This window comes from Gadus macrocephalus, chromosome 1 (assembly GCF_031168955.1).
Source record: "Gadus macrocephalus chromosome 1, ASM3116895v1".
NCBI lineage: Eukaryota > Metazoa > Chordata > Actinopteri > Gadiformes > Gadidae > Gadus > Gadus macrocephalus.
Genome location: NC_082382.1, coordinates 21,563,463 through 21,584,706, shown reverse-complemented (window position 1 = coordinate 21,584,706; position 21,244 = coordinate 21,563,463). Strand labels below are relative to the sequence as shown.

Sequence of the window (21,244 nt, the reverse complement as noted above, 5' to 3'; positions counted from 1 at the left end):
TGGTATTTGGGTAAACGGAAGGATGATATGTTATCCCTTTCGAGAGAAAAAGGATATTATGCACACACTAGGATATTCTTGTGCGGGGATTTATGCGGTGAATTCACGCCAGTCCCTTATCTGTGCCCAGCTGGGTTATGCTTATGACATTCACATCGCGTGCTCCCTCATGGCTCTGACTGGTCCTCGCGCTGCGAGGGTTAAGAGGGGGAAGGGCGTTGTGCTCGGCTCGCGCACGCATCGCCAGATGTCACACACGGCGGACACAAAGTAACTCGTCTAAACTCGATCAAGCATACACTCATCTCAGAGAGCCTCTCATTCGCGTAACTTTAATATAGTTATTGGTGCATACCAATCCCTCAAATATCAGCGGGGGTGTTTGTTTACATATCAAATCAACAAAATATGCATCAAAACTGGTCAAAACAAACGTATCTTAAATGAATTAAACTACAACACCTTAGTTAATATTCGTGCGTCTATACCCGCCACTACTTACAAATTATATATTCCAACAAAGATAATTGATTTGGCGGAGACGCAACGGCGTCACTCGCACACGCCCCGCACCAGCTGTCCCCAGTCGGGCGCGCGCTTCCTATAAGCCGCAGGGATCGCACAGCTGACCACGGTGGTGAGCAGTTCTACTTTTTACCACTCCATAAACAAACCCGCCCCACGATCGCATCATACACCAAACCCCAAACAATATGCAGCCACTATGCAGAAACTTGATTACGGGTTAATCTTGCACGTCAGATAAATGCCCGGTGCGGCCTCAATACGGACGCGTGAGGACGCGCCAATAGCCGCGTCATCAGTTTCATTTTTTAGATGTTTGCAATCAACGACTGAATCCGTATAAGTGATTGTCTAAAAGACTGTAAAGGCTCTTTTTCCCTTCTTTAAAGATTTTTCCAGAGCCCCTCCTAAATGTTGCAGTTTATGCTTTCAGTGGGTCTCAAGTGTCAATCCCCCCCCCCCCCCACACACACACCCAAACGAGGCCTTACAAAGATTGTGTTTTTATAATGAAGGTTCATTTTACACAGAATTTCTATTGGATAAAGTCACAAAGCTAGGGTAATTTCAAGGTCATATTCGAGAGCTTTTTTGGGGGGAGGAGTTCAGAAAGAGAGCAGGTGAGGGAAGGAATGAGTGAGGTTTAGGAAAGGAGGTGAGGTTTACAATTTATAACACACACACCTAACTGATGCACAACACTTCAGAGGATGACCACGACATGGTTTGATCAGAACAGGTGTATTTTATTATGAAAGAAAAGCAGATCATGGGAAATAGACATCACTATGTCAGGTTAATTGTAGTCTGAGGTGCGATACGTATTCATAGCTATCCGTAGAGTTTAGTTGTTGACATTTGGTTGAACTGTGTGGCTCAGTTCGTCGTTACACATCTGAATCTGTCACCACCAAATCTCTTCTTGGGGATTATTCAAGTAGCCCTCCATCCATCCATCCATCCATTTTATAATATAAAGCATTTCTGTAGCCTGAAATTTTTAAAATCCATAATTTATTTTTTATTATTTACAATCAACATTTAACATAATCGGTCTAAAACAAAGATTAGATGAATGCATAATATAATCACCGATTAAGACTAGAGATCACACTGGATTCTGGTCATGTTATTGACCTGCCTGTGTTCCACGTCACCAAGGGGGCTGCCACACTCCTGATTACTTTAATAGAGTTCCTCCAGACAAAGGATTCAGGGTGTGGCTGTACAAAGATCGGTTTGTTGTACAGCTTGGTGGATCACGATACATGACCTGGGGCTCCATGTTGCCATCTAGGAGACCTCTCCCTGAGTGTGTGGTGGAGATGGCTGGTTGAACCTGCGCAGCCTCACCGAGCCCCAGAGTCCAACCCGAGCCGGCCAGGTCAACCACGCATACTGCCACCGCTACGTTGTAATATAATCTCTAAACGTTGATATCGTAATATCTAAAAAGGCATGATTACCAGCTTACAACGCGTCTCCAAGCAGAAGAAGAATAGATCTTATTCAAGTGGCTGGGCCCTTTAGTTAGTGGGGCAGGGAAACTTTCTAGAATGTTTGAGGAAACCATGACAACTCAATGCATTCTTTTTTTTTCAGTTCTACATTCTATTTGCCCAGCCCCGTAGTCTTTAGCCTACAGCCTGTCAGCAAATCTTTTCTTCACCTCTTCACGCAATTCATATCATTTTCCTGAATTATATGCACACACATATATAAAAAAAATCTACGCTCTTACACCCAAATGGGTACAGCCATTACCAACTCATTACTTGGTATCAAAACTGCTTGCTCGGCGTAATATTGGACAAAAAACGTGAAACACGAAAACACGTGAAAACACGTACAGCATCACATCTCCAGCCCCCCGAGCAGTAAAACCCCATGGGCGTGCATGGGTCCCTCTTTGGGGACCTCCCGATGGCCTTCGTGCGGTAGTTCAGCCGCCCACCAGCAGGGGTCAGTGTTCTGCATCTCTCAGACCAGCAGGGGGTTGTCCAGCACGGCCACGCCCGCGGCCACGCCCCCATCGGCGTGCTCCGAGCTCTTGGTCCTCAGCAGGTGGCCGACGCACTCGTTCATGACCATGTCCGTACCCTGCCTGCAAAACACAGCGGGGAGAGGTCAGCGAGGGGGCGGGGCAACCAGCGGTACGCAAGGGGGCGGGGCCACCAGCGGTACGCAAAGGGGCGGGGCCATCAGCGGTACGCAAAGGAGCGTGGTGAACAAGCAGTGCCGCACCAGGAGCGGTCAGTTACACGATACAGGCGTGCGACACAATGGACCATGAAAATTGGGTGTACATTTTGAATTATTGAAATCGTAAATTTCATACTTAGTAGGTGGACCGAAGTAATTATTTTTCGATTGTACTGCAGATAGAAAGTGGGATTTTATACTCGAAATAGAGAAATTTACGATTATAGAAAAGTGGAATACAGGACAGTAGGCTAGTTGTTTCCCTAATGAGTCAGTAGAATAATGACAGTAGTTGTTTTCCTAATTAGACAGTGGAATAATGACAGTAGATTCCTAATTAGTTAGTAGAATAACAACGGTAGTTGTTTCCTAATTAGTCAGTAGAATAATGACAGTAGTTGTCACCCAATAAGTAGAATAATGATGATAGTTTAGTAATTAGTCAGTAAAATACTTACAGTAGTTTCCTAATTAGTAATACGTTTATAATTATAATAAGGCCAGTAGTCGTTCCATAATAAGTCAACAAGGACATGATTGGGTGGACCCCCAGGAGGTGAAGCAGCTGGAGGATCCTCCACCACACACCTGACGTAGACGCCGAACACCCCCAGCTCGCTGAGACACTGGCTGGGCTGCAGGGGCGCGCCCCGCCGCAGCAGGTAGTTGACGGAGACCCGCGCCTGCACCTTTTCCATCAGGATGTAGGCCGTGCGCTTGCTGGAGCCCCGGGCTTCCTCCAGGACCCGGCAGATCTCAGACCCGTAGAAGTTGTTCCCTGGAGCGGACACAGAGCACGCTTCAAGAGGCTGGAGGAGGGGCGGCGGTGGAATGGAAACGGAGATCCTTTAGATTAAGATTATTTTATATTACAATGGCTTCTACGTGGTTCCACGAGCGCCGATGACGTTAACTGTTTTGAGACACTTCATTTTCTGCATCTTTAATCCATTTGAATCCATCCTATGCTTGCTTTGTACATGCGTCCGTTTTTTTTATTATTCTTCTTCTTGTGGTTATCCTCATGGGTTTAACACACATATTATTTAACATTTTACCACCAAACACCGCGGAAAACATAATCTAAAAAATACATTAAAAGATATTTTGAAAATGTTGAACAACATAGATTCGGAGCAGGCTTGGGATACCTCCTCCTTCACGTTGAGGCTTCAGGACAAACTGCTCCGGATTGGCCATCGCCATGGCGACCGTTTTGTCCCCCTCTTGGCCCTGTGCAAAAAAATACCGTCTTAAATAGAATCCCGCCAGTAAGACAAACAGACCCAGTTCTGCCTCCATCAGGAGTCAGACTGGGCCAGCTGGCTTCAAAAATATGGATTCAACAAGACAGGGTACAAAGAAGTCAGTGTGATACGTGGAGACACACCGCCAAGAGTTCAACAGTTGCGGTCGTTCACGTGGTGTTGTTGCCTGACTGCATGCAGGGTGTATTGGGGGCATGTGGGAAGACTGAAGCTAACTTACTGTAGTCTAACTTTTGGCCCAATATGGCGTTATGATTAGGATGCTACTCTGCCATTATTTTTTTTACTACACCTGGAATTTAATGGTCGTAGCCTGAAAGTAGTTCTTTAAACATTGGAGGGGGGGGGGGGGGGGTAAATTGCTTTGGTTCTCATTTGTTAAGGTGAATATTTGGCAGTTTAAAACGCACTTAAGACTCACTCACATTCTTAAAGCCGCGTCAGTCGACATTCTCTGGCTCTAAAGACTACGGAGGGGGTGTTTAACAGGATGGGACGCTTTGTCTTTACTACACCGGGGCATCGATCTCCCCTCAAACAGCCCCCGAGGCTGATCACAATGGCACGCCTAATCACTACCACGCGGGATACGGATCGCAACAAACCGCTGCAATCCGTTACAATGCTGCAATAATAATGATAATAATAATTGGAGGCACGGTTTAAACATCCCGTTAGAGTGTTTTCCCTAGAGTTGTATTTAGATATCAGCGGGGCTGTGCTGCAAAAAAAAAAAGATGAATTGAACTGAAGAGATTTCAAATGAAAAAGGGGGTAGATGAATATCCGGTGACAGTACGAAATGGCGGCGATAAATAACAACGGCGTTGAGAAATCGTCTCTTTGAGGAATTCAAAAAAGCCCCTTTTGCTCTTCTGACGTTTAAATGTCTGGTTTACATGGAGAACCCCCCACCCCCTCACCTGGTCCAGGGTGTAGAGGCCAGCGAAGGTGGCCCTGATCTGCTGCACCACCTGGGGCTGCTCGGGGAAGAAGCGCTCCAGCACCCCCGGCCGGGCCAGCACCTGCTGGACCTTCTTGGTCCCGGCCAGGTGGGTGGCGATGTCGGGACACTTGATGGCCCGGGAGCGCTCTATCAACAGGCGGGTCTCCCAGCTCTGACGGGACGAGGCAAACAATCGCCATGGTTACAAAAACACGGAGGACAGCGAGGAACACTGGGAACACTGGGGAAAGTCTCAACGTGAAAGATTGAGCGGCCAGAAACGAAACAACCACACAACGGTGTTCCCTCCACTCTAGCTAACAGATGTGCAGCTGTGTGACCATAGACATATTAAAGGATGGACCACAGACCGAAAATGGCCGCCCATTCATTCCTATGGAAACTGCTCAGTGGCGCAGGGCATCATACAGGAGCGATTTGCTTCCGCGTTATGTGGCCAAGACACGTGACCTAGTCCGTGACGTACCGGATGCAGAAATATAGAACTGATACCGTAATGCACCGCTTCTTTGTCTTTGGATCTTTTGAATAAATGGATCAATACATGATGAATCACAATGATCGCAAGCAGAGGACCGTGAGAGTTATTGAGCAGCAGATGAACCAGTCCAAAAAACGGAGCACTGAACTAGGCCCTCTCGGATGCCATTTGCTTCACTACGACTCCTTTCAGCTGCACACCCCTCTTCCCCAGCGAGATAACGGCTAATAAAACGCTTGAGGTGGCGTTAAGGAAAGAAAAAACTTACATTTTTTTTAGGACATGGCATGAAGGTAATTATGAGCCTTTGATTGATATCCAGACATTTTTTGCGGAGACACAATCCTGTTCCCCACTTGTATTGGAGTGGACGGCGATATCTACTTCTGGGCCACATGAAATGACGGACCCCCGTCCACAGCCAGCTTAAACAGCTGCAATACCAGGCTTGGCCTCTGAGCACTGGTGGATTGCGGAAGTATGCGCCTATCATGGGGGCCTGTGTGTGACGCACATTTAGCGTGACTCGGCTGGAAAACAAAAGAGAGAATAGAGTGGCGAAGTCACGCCCCTTCCGGTAGGGCTCATGGGACCTATGAGATCGAAAAATATGAATGGGTGTCAATGGAGAGAAAATAATTATTTTCTGGTCCCGGTCTTTATATGCCCTGGATTACACATATGTTGTTTGTGGATTTAAAGGATAATTTTTCATGCAAAGAGTTCGACCGTTTATTGTGCAATTGTTCAGATAAAGGCTGTAGAGAAAACACAACGAGAAAGACTACACGGCTCGTATGTGACGTCACGCTACCTGCGACTGGCGTGGAGAAGACCGACAATCTTCCCATCGGCATAACTGAAACTCTGCACGTGCCCCGACTTATAATGGTTTTCACCTCTTTCGATGCTTTTATCCTCCCCTTGGAAAAAGCGGTGAAGTGGGGCAGAGAGATCGCCATCTCTGTGCCGAGTTCCAAGGGCGGGTGTGGTGACGTATATCATATGCGTCGAGAGCAGCGAAGAGCTGTAGTTCACAAAGCGGCCTCACATAAAACCTAAAATTATCAAACTTCTTCACGAACATTTTTAGTTTTCTTTGCATGAAAAATTATCCTTTAAATCCACAAACAACATATGTGTAATCCAGGGCATATAAAGACTGGGACCAGAAAATAATTATTTTCTCTCCATTGACACCCATTCATATTTTTCGATCTCATAGGTCCCATGAGCCCTACCGGAAGGGGCGGGACTTCGCCACTCTATAGGGCTCTACCGGAAGGGGCGGGACTTCGCCACTATTACTGGCTGGCCACTACCGCCGATAACTACAGACACGTCCAGGCTATTTAAAAGCCAGTATACATTTTACACCTTGTGGCTTTATTTAAGGTATGTTGTCACTTCCTGTTTAACACCCCCTCCGTAGTCTTTAGATCCAGAGAATGTCTACTGACGGGGCTTTAAGAATGTGAGTGAGGCGTGAGTGCGTTTTAAACTGCCAAATATTTGCCTTCAAAAAGGAGAACCAAAGCCCTTCTACCCCTATCCTCCAAAACAAGCAAATTCTTGGCCGAAACCGAAACCGAATATACTGAAACAGTCTGCCGAAAACCGAAACCGAATACCAAATGTGGCTTTTGCTGTTCTTCATTCATTTTGCTTTAATTTTTCACCATTGCATAAATCAAACAATTAAATGTCCTTTATAAACTTTTTTGTCTTGTTTTTCAATAAAAAAAATCAATTACAAATTTGGTACAAAATATTTATTTAATACTGAACGTTTTCTAACATTCTAGCAGACCTTATAGCAAGAATTTAAGAACAATGTACCTTTAAATAAGTAAAAGTAGTAAAACAATTTCTTTATTTTTTTTTTTAGCAAAAATATAAATGTTTGGTGTATTTTTTTCGGCCTTTTTACTTTTTACTGCATCCCTAATTGGTCTCACATCAGGGAACAAGAGGTCATGCATACACTAGTGTGTATGTAACCCAGAGAAGGAGTTCTCTAGCGCAGCCAAAAGGGAAAGTGGTGCAGGGGAATGCTTGTCCTTAAAGGCTAACCCCAGCCCACAGTGCGACCTCAGACACAAAAACAGCTCACAGCTTCATTATTACTACTCCAGCTGTATCGCACATCATCTTTTCGTTTTAAACCCTTTTTGAACCATCACCAGAGCAGATATTGAACTAATACCTAGGGGTGATGAATCCTGTGAGTAGTTGAAGTGCAGAATCCCCCATGCAGAAACACAAAGGTGGGGCTGTGTCCAAGTGTTTGATGAATGAATATGAAAGCTTCGCATTGTTGAAGCCTGCATTCCTACAGCTGCACATGATAAACATGTGACTCTGTAGCCCAATTTAATTGGCTTTCGGAATTAAGGTCAAATATTTATTGTTTCAAATTGAATTTTACATTACATTATCTGACAACTATTACTTTATTCATTCTCCTCCATCTTCAGCCAAACAGCTGTGTTGGCTGCAGCTTTGTATAAATAAGGTCTGCAATATCATATTTATTATTTTACTTTCCTATACTTATTTTTTTGCATGCATCTTTAAAATGAGTAGTCTAACATGTTTGTCCTTTGAATGTTTTAAATTGTGATTCATGATTATGTAAAGCACTATAAATGGCCATGGGTTGCAAGGGTGCTGCTTCAAAATAAACAGCACACATTATTTTCTTTCTCCCATCTAAATCCAGATCAAACAGGAACCAGTGTGTGAAGCACAGTAACTATACGAGGGGATAGGAGTCAAACGAATGGCTCCATAGAGACATCCATCTCTCCAGTGTTAACATAAGGGGACTCCAGGTCGAACCAACCTGGTTCCGTTTCAGAATCCGTATGAGGTCAAATGTTGTTTGCATTCGACTTCAGTCAGTTGTGCATAGTTAGTCACACTGGAGATCCTGTTTTCCTGACAGGGCGTCGACTTAAGGCGTCATTCAACACAGAGAAAGAAGGGAGACAGAGAAACAGACAGACGGACAGGAAGAGTGAGAGCAACAGACTGAGACCATGGAGATGTAATGTGGGAATGGGAAGTTTTGTGTGAAATATGTATTTATCATTTTATTTTCCATTACTGAATCATCATTCGACCATGTAGACAGTCCCCAACTCACATCAGCCTGCTCCCATCTTAATATAGAAATACTCTGCGTTCCAGAGACACCAACATATCCTCCTCTTCCTGAACAACCATGTAAGGCCGATCCACTCAGACTCTCAGCATGTACGATGTGAACCGAGAAGGACTGTCCCTTCTGTTTCTTTATTTCAGTCCTAAATTCTCTGATATTTGAGGCTATAACATTTTTACCAAGAAAAGTTGTGTTGTTTCTTTGTAATTTTTTTATCAGGCTGTCTAATTAAAATATTTTTTAACTATCAACTGCGTTCATTTCATAATTTTTCAACTGTCATTTTATCATTTAATTTTAACAGGGACTGAATAATTGAACGAACTTTGTACTTCGAAACAATGCCGCTTGAGATTATGCTCATGAATGGTTTGCAGTAGTGAATTATGCAATAGTAGTGTATGCTGCAGTATTAGCAGTTAGACAGATCAATTAACTGAGTCATTACCTGTTCTGTGGGGTAGTTCTCAGGCATGTAGCCATTCCTGAAGTACACCACCGCCACCTCCTGGCCATCGCTGGAATTACAATAAAAAATGCTTTTCAGCCCCAAATGTATTGATTATTTTGTATTGAAAGTTTAGTATTCAGGTAGAACTAGTCTTACACAAAGAGCCGCTTGTCCGGGCCAAGGGACACATCTTCAAATTTTCTTCTTATAGTTGGGATATCCCTAGGAAAAAAAATAAATTCACATTTATTCTAGTAGTGCTACTTCAAACCATTGCCCATAATTGACGGATCCAATGGAAAGATAAAGAACCGATGAGCTTCAATCATTTCCTGTTATGGTTTCTTCCTGTTCATATGGAGGCCTTTGAGCGACACTCTTCTTCACCTTTTATAAGAACTACACCATCCAGCATTTTGTAGTCAGGAAACACGGATGAACAGAGCGATGCTATTGGACGTTGGAGGCCTTACCTGCTCCACAGTTCATTCTCAACGCATCGATGGTCCATGATGTTACGCTGGACATCTTCCACCAGGAACATGACCACTGCCCTGCAGGAAGAGGTGATACGCTCGTCAACGCATGACCCAGAATAAGACAATGCATTGTTTTGCTTGAACACAAACCAACGCACACAAGTCCCATTGCAGCAAGACGCACGCACGCAAATGTCCTTACCGCAAGATGCACAAACGCACGCACAACACACGTGTCATCGCGGCAAGATGGCGACCAATGTGTGATAAAAGAACATTATGGTCCCATTGGCTGTCTCTAAGGGAAGGGTGTGGCCAGTGTGTATACAGTACCTCTCTACTCCGTAGAGTTCCCAGGCTTTAGCTAGCCCCCTGGCCAAGCCTGCGGCCGGGTTGTTGTCAAGGATACGGTGGCTGAGGTCCGAGAGGCCTGCCACTTTAAGCACATGTCTGGAGGGGAAAAGGAGGAAGACCAGCCTTAATTCTTCATCACAGTACGATCATCATATAATACCTACGTCAACATGTATTGGACTTGTAAATATTGGGGAAATATTGACAAAAAAGCATCCAAATCACATCCAAAGTAATCCACAATCACGTCAAAATAAAATACTAATGCAATTCCTTCAACCGCCAGATTTTGGTTGCTGTGGAAACTTGTTGAAAGGGGCCGGCATGACAACCAATAATATGTGGCGCCCTGTTTCCATCCCTCATCACATGAAGCCTCCAGCAGACTCTCAGGGCTGCAAGGAGAGTCGCGTCACTCTGATGTGTTAACATTCCTTCTGATTTGTTCAACGCATATTACGGGATATGGTACGGGAACTAGTTCTCGCACGAGTGCACCCACCAATGCACAATGTATACACGAAATACAGGTGAAACCTGTTCTTTGCCTCACCAGGGTTTTAAACAAAAAGGTAGAGTTGACGCACGATGACAAAAAAATTACATAGTCACTAAAAGTCAGCAATTTCATTCCATTGCTCCCGGCCTCACTTGTAGGATGCTTTGGATAAGAGCGTCACCTGACTGACGCGTTGTTAACATCAATGAAGATAGGGGGCGCCCACGTGCAAGACATTAGCGAGAGGGACACGGAGTGTGCTACAGAAACCCTGAGGTTGACACTAATATCCAATACTTATGCTTCTGGCTCTAGGGAGAAGCCTTGCATGAAGCCTAGCATTCTCCAAATCATTAGCATGAAATATTGCTTTTGAGAACACTGCGGAGACCGGTTACACCGTAGATTCGGTTTTTTCAAGTTTAAGAGGGCATACTTGTGCTGTACATCACTTTGTGATGAGGCAGATTCAATTTCATTATGCCCATTTATTGATAAGAAGAGGCCTTTATTAAGCGCTTCTTTTTTGTTTTTCTGTGATGGCCGAGTGTTTTCTACAGTATCAATATCCCCTGTCCTGAGTGGAGGAATAAGTCCGACAAAATAACAAATTTCTCACCCGGGGATCAATAAAGCAAGTCGGATTCTAACTTAGAGCGGGTCAAATACATCATCCATAGGATTAAACCGTTTCAAGACGCAATCAGTCTTAATTCCAATCTCACAAATTTTCAAACATCCAGTCAGTTATTGAACGGATGCTAGGCCGTACAGCTACGAGCTAGAAGGGTACCCCCCAACCCATTCTGCCGGTGACTTGAATCCGCCATGCAGGAAAGTCTGGAGAGGAGCAATACATTTCTTTCTGCTTCCGATACGCTTTTAGCGGGAGCCAATCACCAAGTTGGCTTTTCCCCCTGGCGCGCTATTGGCTGGCTAACACAGGGGACGACGGGGGAAGCGACAGCACGCAGCCAATGGCGTACAGAGTCATTTGAACTCTGTACTCTGTACTACTTGAGGCCCGTTGATCACGCCTCTTGGGCTGAAGAAAATGTCCAGCAGCCTCCCCCGGAACCAACGTTTAATCGACGCTTGAGCTTGGTCTGGCAAATGCCGGGCTGTCCACGAGCTAGAACGGAGTGAACACCTGGACGACGTCAGCTTACCGGTGCAGGTCAGGCGTGTGCGACGCCAGTCCGCCGAAGCTGGCCGCGATGGTGTTGATCTCTATCTGCTTCAGGGCGGGGGGCAAGCCCTCCTGCTGGTCCAGCATGTAGTCGGAGCGGTTCAGCCCCAGCACGACGGACTGGGAGGGCGGAGACACAGGGTGACACTCTGATCCCTGCGTCTATTCACACTGCTTCTTAGAAGCTTGGTTGTGATGCACTCATTCGTAGCGAGTCCCGATCTTGATTGAGTGCTCGCTTTGGATAGAAGAGTCTAAGAAATGACCAAATGTAGATGTGTGCACAGTCTTTAACTGTGCTCATCTCCAGTCATATTATTCACCTGATAAACAGCAACATTCAAACGTGGACTCTAGCTTCCGCTACAAGCGATTCTTCAACATTCAACCAATAACATGAGGTTGCGTCTTAGACTCCCCGTTTCTAGGTAACTAGGGCTCCTTGTTCTGGTAGCTAGGGGCCCTTGTACTGGTAACTAGGGGCATTTGTCAGCTAGGGGGGCTTGTCTCCTGCCAACTAAGGGGCCCCTTGTTGCTCCTGGAAAGGGATTGTGTATTAATGATTTTTTTGCGTCATTGTAAGATATTGGTCAATTATTGTGGGACTCGTTAGATTTTACAATTAGGTTATGAATGAATTTTTATTGAATACATTTTTTTATCAAATACATATATATTTTTATCAATTATCATTGATCTACATCCTTAATTCCTGCCTTTCCACCTTGGTGGGGAAGTTATATAATACAATTCACACAGGTTTGAGTGAATCATCCCCTGTGTGCAACCGCAAAATCACTGGCACAGGTGGGGAATTGGCATAACTCGCCGTAAGGCTTTGACCCCAAAAACCGATCATGCTGATAGGCTGGGGACGGGTGTCAGTCCACAAGCGTACCTGTGACCTCCCTTCTTTAGTCGTCTGCCGATAAATGCTAAACAGCCTCCGGGTGAAGTCATCCGATTCCGCGGTGCTAAAAACAAACAAACAAACAAACAATCCTTCTGTTACATTCAAGCAAGGAAGTGCAAAGTCCACACAGGAGATGAGATCCGAAGGCCACAGGCCTAACGGTTGTCTTGGTGAGACTAATAGTAAACAATGTGAATACATCTTCTGAACAGTGGGTTAGTAGGAACTTTAGGCAAGATTAGGGAGCTCTGATTCGAGTGCAATTCATTATAAATCCAAGCGCCAGTCATCAGTTATCAATGAGTGAAAGATCTGTGTGAATAAATGTTCTTGCAGACTTCCCCTGACTCTGTATGAGACCCTTTAGACTTTAGACTTCGGACTACGAGACTTGAGGCGCTTGCAGCTCGATTCTGACCATCAGGCCATTTCTTATGTTAATGATTCTTTGACTCCATCTTGCGTGACAACCACAGGTCTGTGATGCTGCAGTTCTCAGCAGAGGAGATACGAAGGGGATGGAGGGAGCAGAGGGGGAGGGCTTTTTTTGGGGCTATTCTTTCTTTCTCTCTTGCTGTTCTCGGCTCTTCCCCCCCTCGCCCTCTCTTTCTTACAATTCTCAAACCTGTGCAGCTTGAAGTGTTTAAATACAAAGCCCCTTCCGAGCGGAAACGCATGCATTTGCCCCACCCAACGAGATGAACTAGTCCAACAATCAGATAGACAGGATTAGGGGAGTAGGGATGCACCAAAATGAAAATTCTTTGCAGAAACCGAAACTGAAAATAATGAAACAGTTGGGCAAAAGCCGAAAAACTAAAACCCGAAAGTGGCTTTTGCTGTTTTTCATTCATTTGAAAAAAAAATGACCATTGAATAAATGAACACATTTAAATGACTTTTATAATATATTATATATATATATATATATATATATATAAAAAATGTTTTGCTTTTCAATGAAAAAAGTATAAAATTGCCGCAGACATTATAGCAAGAAAATATAACATTAAAAATAAATGAGTGCAACAAAATATTTTGATTTGGCCATTTTTGAGCTCCCCTAAAATAGGCCTTAAAATAACTGCTGAAGAAATGAACGTGTATTTACTCTGAATGCTCACAAAAAAAAAGGAAAAAACGATTATTATAATCTTTTGCCCTTTTCGGCCGAAAATTTCTGCTGCATTCCTAGAAAGGAGGTTCAGGACCGCAGCCCTACCTAGCCAGAGCCTCCTCCAGGAACTGAGAGTCCTGGCTGATCTTGTCCACCAGCAGGTTGTACTGGGTCTGTACCGCCAGCGCCTGCTCGAACACGCCTCTGGGCACGGCGGTCGGGAACAGCGTGAACGGAGCGTAGGTCACCAACTGTTGAACATGCACCCAGTCCCAGGTTATTACAGTGCGTGCCTGTACTAGTACGACTTCTACTATGATGAATGAATGAATGAATGAATGAATAGATTAATGCATCTCACACACACACACACACACTCTAGCAGATGCTTTGATCCAAAGTGACAGCTGTTGTGTTTCTTTAGATGCACGTTGTGGAGCAACAGGTATGCGGTAGGCCAGGGCTGCAAGGTGTTTAATGCCTCTGAAACAGCTCTGTATAGTAGTCCTCGCCTGGTCCTACCAGACCATCGTACTTAAATTCATTGGTACAGAAGTTTAAATTGAGCGGAAGTAGGTAGGTGGGCGGTGCCAGGCTATAGTGGTCCCTCAATCGCAATCAAATCCTATAGGACCAATATAACTCACGTCCCATTCTTTCCTGGTCAATGTGTATGATGATGACAGAGAGTATGTGGTTTTATTCTCTCTTTCATCAAATCTCACCAGCTCATGGAGATAGAATGGCCTGGCTGCAGCCCAAGCATGACTCAGCATAAACACACACTAGCTGTGTCACCCATGGCGGTCTATCCTAACTCTCATAAGCTCCTCTTTGGAGCAGTTCAATCAGTGGATTCAGCTCAATCATGCCAAATTGGGAACAATAACCACGTCATGAAAAGTAAAAAGTTTGTCAGCATTTTGAAAGGAAGTATCAGTTTCCTTTCTGTAATGTGTTGTTCTTCAAACGGTGCAACCGTTCATTTAAGTGAATTAATTCCAACTGACTCTAACCAACCTTTTAAGTTAACTCAAATATTTACTTATAATTAACGACTAGATGACAAGGGAAAGCCACAAGGCAACAGAAAATAAAGCATTTTTTTGGTATAAAAATGTGTGATTCAGAAAACCCGTGTTACTCAAAGCGACCTCCAATGAATTCGAGGTTATGGATTATTATTATTATGGAGCAGGTGAAGGGATGCATCCTGCTCATCGGTTTATAGAGTGGCGAAGTCACGCCCCTTCCGGTAGGGCTCATGGGACCTATGAGATCGAAAAATATGAATGGGTGTCAATGGAGAGAAAATAATTATTTTCTGGTCCCGGTCTTTATATGCCCTGGATTACACATATGTTGTTTGTGGATTTAAAGGATAATTTTTCATGCAAAGAGTTCGACCGTTTATTGTGCAATTGTTCAGATAAAGGCTGTAGAGAAAACACAACGAGAAAGACTACACGGCTCGTATGTGACGTCACGCTCCCTGCGACTGGCGTGGAGAAGACTGACAATCTTCCCATCGGCATAACTGAAACTCTGCACGTGCCCCGACTTATAATGGTTTTCACCTCTTTCGATGCTTTTATCCTCCCCTTGGAAAAAGCGGTGAAGTGGGGCAGAGAGATCGCCATCTCTGTGCCGAGTTCCAAGGGCGGGTGTGGTGACGTATATCATATGCGTTGAGAGCAGCGAAGAGCTGTAGTTCACAAAGCGGCCTCACATAAAACCTAAAATTATCAAACTTCTTCACGAACATTTTTAGTTTTCTTTGCATGAAAAATTATCATTTAAATCCACAAACAACATATGTGTAATCCAGGGCATATAAAGACCGGGACCAGAAAATAATTATTTTCTCTCCATTGACACCCATTCATATTTTTCGATCTCATAGGTCCCATGAGCCCTACCGGAAGGGGCGTGACTTCGCCACTCTATAGAGTGGCGAAGTCACGCCCCTTTTTTCATGCAAAGAAAACTAAAAATGTTCGTGAAGAAGTTTGATAATTTTAGGTTTTATGTGAGGCCGCTTTGTGAACTACAGCTCTTCGCTGCTCTCGTTTCAGTTATGCCGATGGGAAGATTGTCGGTCTTCTCCACGCCAGTCGCAGGGAGTGTGACGTCACATACGAGCCGTGTAGTCTTTCTCGTTGTGTTTTCTCTACAGCCTTTATCTGAACAATTGCACAATAAACGGTCGAACTCTTTGCATGAAAAATTATCCTTTAAATCCACAAACAACATATGTGTAATCCAGGGCATATAAAGACCGGGACCAGAAAATAATTATTTTCTCTCCATTGACACCCATTCATATTTTTCGATCTCATAGGTCCCATGAGCCCTACCGGAAGAGGCGTGACTTCGCCACTCTATACTATTGGAACTTCAACTTGTCTTGCAGGTCGGAAACAGAACACATCCACTGCTGCAGTCCGAGACCTACCTCTGAGGAGTTGGGCTCCTCTTTGGTCCGCATTAAGACACCATTGAGAAGAGCGGTGTCTTTTGCCACCTCTGCCAAGTCTTGGAGGAGACGAGTATCCGACAGTATCGCCTCGGGTATGCCCTGCTCCATGGTGATCTACCTGGGAAAGTATTCACAGCAACTGAGGACACCTGCGATGCAACAACCACATCACATATTTCATCTAACATCATATTACAACTCACCTCTACCTACATACACATGAAACCGCTGTCAACATGAAACTGTACTTCAATTCAGCACGACGTGATTTTTACGAGGCTATCCATCTATATCTTCCGCTAAGTAAGGTAATGTTTCCTGCAGACGACTGTTTGGATTTCACAATACGAAACAAAGGGCTTGTTATGCCTCAGCTATAAGATAACGGATGTATGCAATAACCGGTGAGTATAATTATAGTTCTTACCTGAGGAAGGCGTAGGTAAGACCAGCGTACTCCTCAACAACAGCTCAACATTCTCGCCGATGCATTGCGCATGGTCAAGCGAAGAACGAACCGGCCAATAGGGGGGCTTCTGGCAGGAGCCAATCCCGTTGCGTCTGACCTTCCTGCTCCTCGTCGCCAGCTCTCCAGACTGTCAGGCAGAATAAATCACCGACCGTACCGTGGCGTATATATACGGCAAGCAGTGTAATAACCTCTAAAACTATAGTCAATTAAATAAGATTATTTCTTGTTCAAAAGCTAAGAAATGAAGCATGAGAAACGTGATCGTTGACGGAATTGCGTTAACCGCTGTCAGCCAGGGGATGGTGCTAAAGAGGTCCATTTATATGGTGTGACTGACAGCCGACCTGTGGTTGCCCCTTGTAGCCTCTATGCGTGTAGCCTGGTACTTCCTGTGTTTATTCCGACTTCCCCCTCAGACAGGTAAAGCACTGGGACATTACGGTTAGCGAGATGCACATATTGCACATGGGAGATGGTTCATGGGTTGCTATATATTATATTGTAGGAGTCGACGCGAACTAAAGGAACCGGGATACTTGTATTTCAGAGCCACTGAAGACATGCGTGTTTAATACATTTTCACTCTTAAGCAGAACTCCCCGACCCACTTCCGCATCGCGGCCCCTCCCCCCTCGTTACGCCTTCGCGCAGCTCAAAGGGCGCTTGCCCATAGAACACAATGTAACAGGATTGTTGTGAATTATGTCTGTGTAGTTTCAGCCACAATGTCAAGGTTTACCAGACCCTAGTCCTCTGAGTAGGAAATATATCGGACTCTGTTTTGATTTACAAATGCAATTTTCACAACAGTATTAACAAATTAAATTAAAACATAAAATAATCACCTGCATTAAAGGAAGTAATATTATTTAAGACATATTTACGTATTTACCAGAGACCCACCAAAATAGGCAATTCCAGGTCAGTATAGAAATCGGTGGCCGAGAATTCTGAGACTAATGTTATCTTGGACGTTATTAATATTCCTCGATAGGACTCCTAGTCCTATCGCTACACTACATTACATGTATTTGTTCCCAGACTTTGATTTACGGCTGTTTTTCTCTCCTAAATGCCGGTAGCTACTCATCACAGAGTGCAGCTGTAGGAGCCTCTGTAGCTCACTCCCAGGTCCTACTCTGAGCTGTCCGTATCCTTAGTCATGAGTCCACCTTGAGGGCAGTTCCTAGCAGTCCCTCTGAGAGGCTTGATAGAAGAGAGAAGAGATGGGGGGAGCGACAGAGATAAGGGAGTGAGATAAAGGGAACAAGAAAGTGCTAAACATGTATGTTGTGTGATGTTTGTAGAAGAATACATAGGATATAAACAACAGTGTATGTCTGTTCCCATATCATATGCATTTTTAAGAGATATTACTAAAACGATATACTGTGTGTGTAACATATGTAGATGAATGCATAGGATATAATCAACAATGTATGTTTGTACTCGTCTTATATGTGTTTATAAGACACACAGTACCAAAAACAATACGCTGTGATTGAAATGTGTAGAAGACTACGTAGGATATAAACAACATACAGTAAACAACAGCATTTGTAAGAGAGATATAGCGAAAAAAGATATGTTATACTCGAAATTTGTAGAAGAATACATATTGTATTAATAATAGTACAGGTTTGTACCCATTTTATATGTATTTGTAAGAGAGATAGTTCCAAAAAGATACGCTATAGTTAGTACATAATCAACAGTGCCTGCCTCAGCCCGTATAGATTCTCTCTGCCTGCCTGTGTAAGCACCATTCCCCCGGCCAACGCTTTGTGTCCCGGCGTCCGCTGTTAGATGGCGAGCGGACAGCTGTCCAGAGCGGAGGCGTTGACACGCGAGGGCGTCAGGCACGCCTGCCACGTGATGCTCTACTGCGACACCCGGTCCAAGCTATTCCAGAGAACGCCCATCGGACACGTCGTACTGGTGAGGGTAGCGATAGGGGTAGGGTTAAAGGTAGCTCTATGGGTAATGGACAACTCCAAACAACCACACATCTGAACTCTTGAAACACACACACACGCGTGTGTGTGTGTGTTTCAAGAGTTCGGATGTGTGGTTGTTTCGGTTTTTTCCATTACACGGTTGCCAACGGCTACACCGTTGGTTGGGCATTAAAGACAAGGAGACCCACACAAACACTTCCCCACACGCACGCATGCACATTTCTGTCAGTTTAAGAGATCCCAGAGGGGGATTGTGTTAAAAAAATAAAAACACGGACGCACACACACACACACACACACACACACACACACACACATGCACGTACCTGCGAGTGTGAGTGTGAGTGTGTGTGTTTATGGCCGTGTGCATGTTTGTGTGTGTGTGTGTGTCCTGGCTACATCAGTGTGTGTGTATGTGTGTGTTTGTGTGTGTGCGCATGCTTGTGTGGTTTGAATGCGTGTGTGTGTGTTTGTATGTGTGTGTGTGTGTGTGTTTTGGCTGCTTCCTTTTATGTGTGGGTGTGTGTTTGTCATCAGTGGTGCTGTGTGTGTGTCTGTTTCAGTGTGTGTGTCTTGGCTACATCGGTGTGTGTGTGTGTGTGTGTGTGTGTGTGTGTGTGTGTGTGCTTGTGCTTGTGCGCATGGTTGTGTGTTTTGGATGCATTTGTGTGTGTTTGAATGTGTGTTTTTGTGTGTGTGTTTAGGCTGTATCAGTGTGTGACTTCTTTCATTGCTTGCTACAGATGCAGATGCGTTTTGACGGTCTGTTGGGTTTTCCTGGCGGGTGAGTAAATCACAACATCTCTCTTGCTCTCGCTCTCGCTCTCGCTCTCGCTCTCTCTCTCTCTTTCTCTCTCTAACACACACCATGTCTCTCTCTCTCTCTCACTCTCGCTCGCTCTCTCTCTCTCTCTCTAACACACACCATGTCTCTCTCTCTCTCTCTCTCTCTCTCTCTCTCTCTCTCTCTCTCTCTCTCTCTCTCTCTCTCTCTCTCTCTCTCTCTCTCTCTCTCTCTCTCTCTCTCTCTCATCGTATCTCTCCATGTTGCTCTTGTTGTCTGCATCGCTTCTTCTCTCTTTCTCTCCCTCTCAGCATGTCTTTGACAGACAGACATCTCCCTGTATATCCGTCAGCCTGTCTGTCTGCCAGCCTCTGTTGTTAGCTAATCCTTCATTACCCTTTGAATGTTTTTTAAAAGGTAATGATAACATATCAAATATATGATGTTATATGAATATACATATATTCATCCAATAAGTGATTCCACGTAATTAAAACATGATAATATCAGTCATAACTAAGTACTTCCAATATATAAATATAATAATAATAAATAGGAACGTATCTTTTGAATTTACCTGATCCCTTCCTCATAACGATGTCACTAATTTATTCAGCTGGTCGTCGTCCCCCCCCCCCCCCCCCAGCCTGGTGGACCCTGGAGAGAGCCTGGAGGCGGGGCTTAGCAGGGAGGTGATGGAGGAGACGGGCGTGGCCCTTGCTTTCTGCGAGGAGGATCACATGGCGTCCTGCTTGGCTCCGACCACCTCCGGCCCCCCCTCGGCCCCCCCCCTGATAACACACTTCTACGTGAAGAAGATGGAGGAGGATCAGATCAGGGCCATGGAGGTAGCGGGCCCCTCCAGGGCCGCGGACCACGGCCTGGAGGTAGTCACTGTGTGTGTGTCTGTGTGGGTGACTGTGTGCGTGTGTGTGTGCGGTGTGCGTGTGTGTTTATATATTAGCATACAGACGATTATTTACTCTCTCTCTCTCTCTCTCGTCTCTCTCTCTCTCTCTCTCTCTCTCTCTCTCTCTCTCTCTCTCTCTCTCTCTCTCTCTCTCTCTCTCTTCCCCTCCTCTCCTCTTTCTCTCGCTTCCTCTCTCTCTCTCTCTCTCTCTCTCTCTCTCTCTCTCTCTCTCTCTCTCTCTCTCTCTCTCTCCTAGATGTATTTGTGATGTCTCTCTCTCTCTCTCTCTCTCTCTCTCTCTCCTAGATGTATTTGTGATGTCTCTCTCTCTCTCATTCTCTCTCTCTCTCTCTCTCTCTCTCTCTCTCTCTCTCTCTCTCTCTCTCCTAGATGTATTTGTGATGTCTCTCTCTCTCTCTCTCTCTCTCTCTCTCTCTCTCTCTCCTAGATGTATTTGTGATGTCTCTCTCTCTCTCTTTCTCTCTCTCTCTCTCTCTCTCTCCTAGATGTATTTGTGATGGATGTCTCTCTCTCTCTCTCTCTCTCTCTCTCTCTCCTAGATGTATTTGTGATGTCTCTCTCTCTCTCTCTCTCTCTCTCTCTCTCTCTCTCTCCTAGATGTATTTGTGATGTCTCTCTCTCTCTCTCTCTCTTTCTCTCTCTCTCTCGCCCACAGGTCCTGGCGTGGTGCGCGTCCCGCTGTACTTCTTGAGCGACGGCGGCGGTCTCCCAGCTTCCTGTCACATGGTTTCGCGGGGAACGCCCGCTCCCAGCTGCTGGACGCTCTGAGGCGCTACCACCTGGTCGCCCCCGACGACCTGGGCCGCGCCCTTGCCTCGGCCGCCCAGGTGACCGCGCGCTCGGCGGCCGGCCTGCAGGGCGCACTCGCCGAGGACACACTGCAGAGCTCCTCATAGACACACGCACAATGGACACGCACACAAACGCACACAAACACACACACTGTACACACACACACACACACTGTACACACACACACACACACACACACACACACTGTACATACACA

At 45.1% G+C, this 21,244-nt stretch overlaps 2 protein-coding genes and 1 long non-coding RNA gene across 5 annotated transcripts; 2 read left to right on the top strand and 1 right to left on the bottom strand.

The window, feature by feature from the left end:
• Positions 1 to 1,250: 1,250 nt before the first annotated feature.
• gss (glutathione synthetase) lies at positions 1,251 to 16,647 on the bottom strand. 3 transcript variants are annotated; one of them, XM_060058374.1, is made up of 13 exons: positions 16,518 to 16,647; positions 16,067 to 16,208; positions 13,717 to 13,862; positions 12,480 to 12,555; positions 11,562 to 11,701; positions 9,873 to 9,989; positions 9,534 to 9,614; positions 9,217 to 9,282; positions 9,058 to 9,127; positions 4,919 to 5,113; positions 3,879 to 3,960; positions 3,316 to 3,505; positions 1,251 to 2,629 (listed from the first exon to the last, which is right to left on the bottom strand). In XM_060058374.1, exons 2-13 carry the CDS (start codon positions 16,196 to 16,198, stop codon positions 2,506 to 2,508), a joined length of 1,419 nt encoding a protein of 472 aa, XP_059914357.1. In that variant the 5' UTR covers positions 16,199 to 16,208; positions 16,518 to 16,647; the 3' UTR covers positions 1,251 to 2,505. The 3 variants fall into 3 exon arrangements, with proteins under 3 accessions (XP_059914357.1, XP_059914368.1, XP_059914378.1); XM_060058385.1 differs by having other exon boundaries at positions 16,067 to 16,239; positions 16,518 to 16,641; XM_060058395.1 differs by lacking the exon at positions 16,518 to 16,647 and adding an exon at positions 16,294 to 16,478.
• Positions 14,501 to 16,216, top strand: LOC132462969 (uncharacterized). Its single transcript, XR_009526946.1, has 2 exons — positions 14,501 to 14,843; positions 15,977 to 16,216. It is a non-coding gene; the product is annotated as an uncharacterized LOC132462969 (long non-coding RNA).
• A 25-nt stretch (positions 16,648 to 16,672) lies between the features above and the next one.
• Positions 16,673 to 21,244, top strand: zgc:103759 (U8 snoRNA-decapping enzyme). Its single transcript, XM_060058745.1, is given in 6 exon segments — positions 16,673 to 16,982; positions 18,369 to 18,500; positions 19,264 to 19,304; positions 19,951 to 20,204; positions 20,891 to 20,944; positions 20,947 to 21,244. Coding segments are annotated over 5 exon segments (666 nt in total). The 5' UTR covers positions 16,673 to 16,982; the 3' UTR covers positions 21,132 to 21,244.